The sequence below is a fragment of the Artemia sp. Qi Xiang Cuo genome, chromosome 13 (assembly GCF_049724085.1).
Source record: "Artemia sp. Qi Xiang Cuo chromosome 13, ASM4972408v1, whole genome shotgun sequence".
Taxonomy (NCBI): domain Eukaryota; kingdom Metazoa; phylum Arthropoda; class Branchiopoda; order Anostraca; family Artemiidae; genus Artemia; species Artemia sp. Qi Xiang Cuo.
Window position 1 is genome coordinate 30,062,218 of NC_142806.1, and position 7,500 is coordinate 30,069,717.

Here is a 7,500-nt window from a genome sequence, read left to right on the forward strand (position 1 = left end):
TACTAAGCATACATTATGAATTATTTGTTATGATTTCCAAGTCGTAAACAAACAATTATAGTTGGTTCTTTCTTCTATTATCATTTTCAATTAAAAGATGCATGGTCCAGAAACATTAAAAGGGGAGAAACGATTTTGATTTATCATAGATTACAACAAAATCGTAAAACATCCAACGGGACAAGGTTCCGAAGACCCATGCCATATTTAGATGTATGAGACCAATATAAGGCAGTTATTGGCCAGTTCGGTCAAATCCAATGACCTTTAACATAACAGCCGTGATCACTTCTTCCCATGATACAGAAAGAACAGCTTAAAAGGACGATTTCTTTGCTTGAATAAAATAATTGAACTATCTTTAGTAGTAAAACTACGTACAAATGCAAACCAAATATTTGAAAAAATATAAACCCAATATTCACAGCGAATGAGAGCGATTGGATGTTTTACCGTAGATTTTTCAGTTTTTAGTTTTGTAGAAAGAACATATGCTACAGATGCCAAGCAGAGATCTAGTCATTTAGCTGCCTTGACGACCTTAACGCCATGTTTTGCACGTTTCAATAAATCTGAAAAACGAGGTAAGTGAATATGGACAACTGAATGTGAAAAGAAAATAGTAAAACATCGTCATCGTTTTCAAACATAAAAGTTCCGTTCATCAACCTACTAACGACATTTTTGAGGCTTTATTTTAAACAAAAGTGAATTTAGTTTGCAGAAGAGAGAAAGAGGAAGCGAGAGTCTCATGGGAAAACGCTTGTATGCTCCATCTTACATTTACAGTTCGTCGTGGAATTGAACAACTCCCAAAATGAGTTATGTCCACGAAGCGACGGCAAAGCGAATTGACTGAAGTTTACTTTTTACGGATCTACTTGTTCAAATATTTTCTTTTTTGATTACCCACTGGACGATTTCCTCTGATAATAAACCATCTACAAAATGGTTAGCTAATCGATATTATGATACAAATTAACCAAAAGCTGATATAAAACAAAAACGCTCATATGGCAGTTGCTACCAGCAACAAACACTCCATAAGCTAATAAGTTGTAGTCAAACACTTTAAGAACGCAACTGATACCGAGACAGCCAATCACCACCCACTTAATTAATATTTCATAAGCCCTCATAATGGATACTGGTATAAATAAAAAAATAGGACCTAACACACGGGAGTCGAATGTAACACGGACACCTGAAACCATAGCTCTACCGGTTAGCCAGGTTAGGCTGAATTCTATCAGCCTTCAGGGTAACTTCACTAGAATCCCCGACCCCCCTCCCCAAAGAGGTGAAATCAGATGCACCCCCTAAAAATCCACAACTAAGAGCCTAATTGGTACTTCCCACAAAGCTCAGCTGGTACAAGAGTGAATGACGAAGATCTAGGGACCCCTTTATCCTACACCCCCTCCCCCTCATCAAAGAGGTCATACTATACCTGGACCGAAAAGGCTGGATTAGAACGCTAACTCTAAATTTGACTGAGATCCGATGACCCTTCTAGAGGACACTCTAATGGGAAAGAAGTTAGGATCCCCTTTATACCCAGCAGGAGTCAAATAGGTCTTAGACTCAGAGAAGACATCATTATGACAATCCCCATGACTGTTAGTCATTAACAGGTGTAATTGAGACCCGATAACCCGTACTGATAGACATCTTCACGAGTAGATAAGACCATATTCCTCCACCAGACGTCAGATCAGGTCCGAACCTCAAAAAGGAATAATGTGGAAATTAGCTTTCACTTTCCGCCCGGCTCAATTCAAAAACTATTTCACCTCCTCTTCCTTCCAAGAATTTATACACCAACCCTTCGTCCTCACAGAGATAAAAACAAGTCTAAACTCAAAATAGGCACAACTATGACACCAGTTCTTACCTCTCATCCAGTTTGGTTGATATCGGACAACCCATTCAGGTAGATGTCGTGAAGACATGAATTTAGGAGTCCTCTGTCATCTTTTATAGATTCTTGATTAATTACATACCCCCCCCCAAAGACATTGTTAAGACAATTGCTTTTAGTATCTTCCCACTATATTTAGTTGAGATATAGCAACCACCTCTGATACATTTCTTACTGCAATGAATTAAGGGGCACCCTTCTTTCCGCTAAATAGGGTAAGATCCTGACCATCGATAATATAATTATAAATTAGCTCTTACTACCTACTATGTATTGTTGAGATCCAACAGCCCCTTTCAGGTTGGTGGTCTGATGACAGGAACTTAGAAGCCCACACCCCCCCCCCTCCCCCACAAAATCATCTCCCTCTTTCATAGAGGTACTATGAACCTTCAAAATCTTTTGGTGTAAAAAATGTTAAATTAAATCTTTTAAATCCTTCCCTATCTAGCCCTCTATAAACTTACACTGTGTGTATTTAAATTATAGGTAGTGGCATACTTATTCAAACTATTTTTAAGATCCTATAATATTTCTTGCAACACTCAATGAACCATTCATATTTTTATTCTACTTATAGATTTAGAATAAACGGTGATAGAGAAAAAGAAAAGCCAAATACACGTGAAAACAAGGGAACTGAAAAACTTCTATAAATGAGAAAAACAAATTCTGGTTCTTTAGGGGGGAGGGTTCTCACGTAATGAAGCTTGTTTTAATTTGTATTAAATTCATTTAATTTTCCCTATTAAAACCTAGAAATACACTACTTTAGTGCAAGGGTGAAATAAGATCAATATGATTGAGGTGAGAAATGAAGTGTATGGAAGTGTAAGATTGATGAGAGATGGTTGATGAATGTAATGAGGGAAGACTGCTTTACAAGTGTTAAAAATTTAGAACGAGTTCTCACGTTGGCGATGAAGCACAGATGTAGATTTTGTGATTTGTTTTTTATTTGTTTGTGCTATGTAATGTTCATGTTATGCTTAGGTAATGTTAATTATTTAAAAGTGAATTTTCTTTTTTGTTCTCTATTGCCATAGCCCTAGGGCTTTAAGCACTATTAAATTTACTTAATTACTACGAGAATAAAAGAAGAATAAATTAGAATAGACAGATAAAGAAAAAAGAATGAAAAAGAAGAATTAAGAATAATAGAGAAGAATAATATGAAAATAGAAAAAAAGGATAGAGATCCTCCATAGCTGTTGCTGGCACATAGGACGTCGAATCGACGTTTCAGTTGCTGGGTCTTTTTCACAGGCACAAGTAGCATGCTTGTCCCCCAGCCTTGCTGCGGCGGGGATCAAACCCTGGGCCGGTATTGCCCAGCAGAGCAAAATGAGAATAGAAGAAAAAAACAAAAGAGAATAGATGAAAAATGATATAGATAGTTGTTGTTTGTTTATATTTGCTCGCTTTTGCTTGTTGATGTATTCGTTTGTTGAATGTAAATAAAACTCTTTCTATGCTAATTTGTTTAGTTAAAGTTAGAAAATAGAGTAGAAGAGGAATAAAGAAGAATAGGAAATAATGAAAAAGAACAAAACAGAGAAGAATAGAAATGGAACCAAATAATTAAAAAGCTACTATTTCACCTTCACAACTGTTTCTGGTGCACCTACAGCCATTGAAAGTGGTATAATGTATCTTTAAATGTGATTCATATTAGAAGAAAATAAGAAAGAATTATCCTTTATTTTATAAAAATATAAGGATAATAAATTAGATTAGAATCATAGCAAAGCAAATAGAACACAGAAAGAAAAGCAACAAATACTAGAAAAGAATTAAATGATAATAAAATAATTAAATAGACAAAGGAATAAAATAAATAGAATAAAAGGACTATATAAAGAAATAGAATAAAAACAGAATAGAAAAATAACGAAAACAAACACAGAAAAACAAGAATAAAAATGAGACAAAAACAATGAACAAGTTACTATTTTACCTTCAACAATTGTTTCAGGTACATTTGTAGCCAACGAAAGTACCATAAGGTACCTTTCAATGAGATCTACGTCACCTTCTTTATTCAATTCTACAAAATTCATTACTGCAGAGTGACCTTCAAATGTTTGAGCTGCAGCGATGTCATCTAGTAATTGAGGCCTGAATACAAAAGCTGATTAACGCTTGCTGTTTTTCAAAAGACAAATAAAAAAGAAATCAAAATTTTTTGTTCAATAAGAAAATGTTTTATTTTAAGAAAAAAGAAAATATTGACACATAAGTAGGCCTAAACTTTTCAACCTTCCTCTCATTATAGCCCTAGAAAACAGTATAGAATCCCATTTTTGTCAGAATCACTATTTGAAATTATGGTCAGTCAGTCTGATACCCAAAAGAATCCGTCTCTCTCTCTCTCTCTCTCTCTCTCTCTCTCTCTCTCTCTCTCTCTCTCTCTCTCTCTCTCTCTCTCTCTCTCTCTCTCTATCTGGTTAAGCGTTTATCCAGTATTCCCCCCCCCCACCGTTGGTAAATATTAGCAGGTAACTGCTGAACCATCAAATCGACAATCACAAAAAAAGCAGAATAATGTTGTATATACCAGAAAAAAAACAACCAGCTCTAGAGTCATACGGTTACCATTAACCTAGACCCTGTAAGTACACAGAAGGAGGGCTGCACCCCCACCCAACCTATATTTTGAGGTTTTTAAAAATCCATCAGATTGTACGCTTAATAATTTGTATATGTACCTGCAATACATTAAAGAAGTCTCATTATAAAAATGCAAACAAAATAACTTTTTCCAAGCAGGTGCCTGGCGAAAAAAAAAATATTCCTGCCAACAAAATTGCAAGCATTGCTATATTACAAACAAGTAAAAACACTATAAAGAGATCAATTAGAAAACTATGCATAACGCTATCATTGATAAAGAGACATATAATATCTCATAAAAATGATTGACAGAGAAAGAAAGTTCTCAAAAATATTTAATCCTTACTCGCAAATTTTAGCAGATTAGAGCCATTCTATTTGGAATGAAAAAAAAGAAATACATAGAGGAAATATTTCTTAAAAGTTTGCGACACAGGCAATGACACGCGAGGCCTTATCCTCAAAAGCAAACATTTGAAAAAACTCTTCCCTTTTTTATGTTTATCGCGAGATATAATAAAAACGAAAAAAAATTACAATAATAAATTTGCTTAGATCAAAGTTATGCGTGGAGACAAGTGAAGACTTTTCCATAAGGATAGAATTCGAAGCTCCTATTCCTTGTAAATTATACAAGATAAAGCTTCTTATTTTCTTAATAAAGAATTATTGGAACTTAAAACATGAAATCAAACAACCGAAGGAGCCTGCCACCGCCCTCAGCTCTTTAAGTGAACTACGTTATAATCAGAATTCCCCCTTCCTTGAATAAAAAATAATTTAGAAACATTTAAGGCATATATTTAATTCATTACTCAAATCCGTACGCTTCCTACCTATAATCCCTGGTAATATTTGCTGTTAAGGATTATTCCATCCGGATCCAAATAACATGTATTACATATAATAACATATACGAGGTTATAAATATGTTTATTGTATTTAAGAAATCTATTTCGACATATACGTCCAAAATGAAACTCGACGTGGAAGTATGCAGGAGGAGAACCTCCCCCCTAAAGAATTTAGAATAGTTTTTGAATATTAGCTACAATTTACAGTACGCTTCATATGATTGACATGTTTTTCGTGGTCTTCGAATCCACAATGGGACATTTGGAACATACCCCATACAGAACAAAGCTTCAAATAAGCATATTTTCTAACTTTAAAATTTAGCCTGATGAAGTCTCCTTGATCAAGCCTCCTTTCAGTGAGGAAGATTCAAACAGCACTGCACATTACACTTCTGACTGGCTTGTCAGATTGGGAAAAAACTTTCTCCCGATCTTCTAAATATCTTGCTATGACTTATTCAAATATAATCTTGCCGACATGAAAAATCAATTCTTCAGCTTTGAAAACAGAAGGTAACAGAATATCAGCGGATCTAACTGCATTTTAACCAGGTGAGGTGAAGTTCGGCTTCTAAATCGAAATTAGACTACTCAAAGCAAAATCAAGACAAAACAAAATCGAAACCAAATAAGTTTAGTTGCTTAAAGCACAGAAATTTTACACAGAAAACATTTTTTGCTACATTTTTTTCTATAAAAGGAAACAAAATTCTCCTATACAGCCATTTTCTGCAGTTTTTTTATTATTAAACTACTGAAAGTAGTACTGTTAAGTATTTAATTAAAATAAATATACTACTACTTGATCATTAATATATATATATATATATATATATATATATATATATATATATATATATATATATATATATATATATATATATATATATATATATATATATATATATATATATATATATATATATATATACATATATAACGACTTCAAAACGGTTTAATAACTTCCTGATCGTTTTTTGGCTTAAAAAACCGAAAAAATATATATTCAGCCACTTTATAGTTTGCGATTGACGTTATTCAACGAACCCTTGTTATTTCGTTCCCAGTGCGCATAATCGGGTATTTCCAGCCAACTACCGCTTTTTAGCCCTGTTGTAACTAATAAATCACGATGTTTACAAAACAAAAAACACAGGAAGTCCAAAAACGTAAATAATAAAACGATGAAGCCAAAAAAGAGTAGCGTATATGCAAAAAGAACAAAATTTAATGAATTATACACACACTTACAGTATTTCGCTGTTTGTGTCTTTAAGTATCGACTTTATTTGTTCTTTACTAGAACTTCGAATAACTTCCACCAATCCAATGAAAAACTGCTGCAGCCTTATGTTGACCCACTTTTTTGGAGCAAGGTACTTCTTCTTAGAGCTTACATACTTTTTTATCTAAAAAGATACGTATTTATGAACACGGGTTTTACTTTTGGCTAGTCTGAAATAAATTACGCGGAAATGCAAAATTCGTAAACAGTTTCCAAATATCAACCTGAAACGCACTTTTTAAAATAACCTTAAAAAAAGTTGAATTTGTTTCTTTTAAATAGGGATGTTATTTCGAAAAAATTTGGATTTACGTAGTATTTTAGAACCAACCTTTACTCACATCCGGGTAGACTAAAAAAACTATCCGATGACAAAGCAAGTTAGCAATATAAGTTTCACGGGTAAGTCCGAAGAAAAAAAGCGTGTTGACAAGAAAAGGAGTCGTAAAATTCGTTGGCTATAACCAAAATGGATAATTATTTGGTTAAAAATTTGATTACGTTAATTAATTACGTATGGATATGTACAGCTTACTGAATATGTTGAGCTGTGATCAAGGTTGCCACTAGAATATGAAGACGACACGAAAAATGGGATGTGTACAAGCCTACGCTTGATTTATGTTTATCCTTGAAGGATATAATCAATGGCGAAAAAAAAGTAGCAAAAAGTTTAAAAGTCACGAATCTCAAACCTCTTTTTTTGTCTTGGAGCAGAAAACTCTGAATAATTTCTTTTAACGGAGTTTAACGGTTATTTCGTAGTCATTTTTACTTTAAACCAGGACACTTTCGGTTAAGTTAAAATAAATTATTCGATCGTA

The 7,500-nt window shown here is 33.6% G+C and overlaps 1 protein-coding gene across 1 annotated transcript in view; it reads right to left on the reverse strand.

The window, feature by feature from the left end:
• Positions 1 to 252: 252 nt before the first annotated feature.
• LOC148945173 (microsomal triglyceride transfer protein large subunit-like) overlaps positions 253 to 7,500 on the reverse strand; it is a 68,100-nt gene continuing 60,852 nt past the window's right edge. The window contains exons 8-10 of the mRNA XM_089098965.1: positions 6,643 to 6,800; positions 3,879 to 4,039; positions 253 to 572 (exon numbers count right to left, since the gene is read on the reverse strand). Of these exons, the coding sequence (XP_088955091.1) occupies positions 520 to 572; positions 3,879 to 4,039; positions 6,643 to 6,800 (372 nt within the window). The 3' untranslated portion in view covers positions 253 to 519. The remainder of the gene's footprint in view (positions 573 to 3,878; positions 4,040 to 6,642; positions 6,801 to 7,500) is intronic.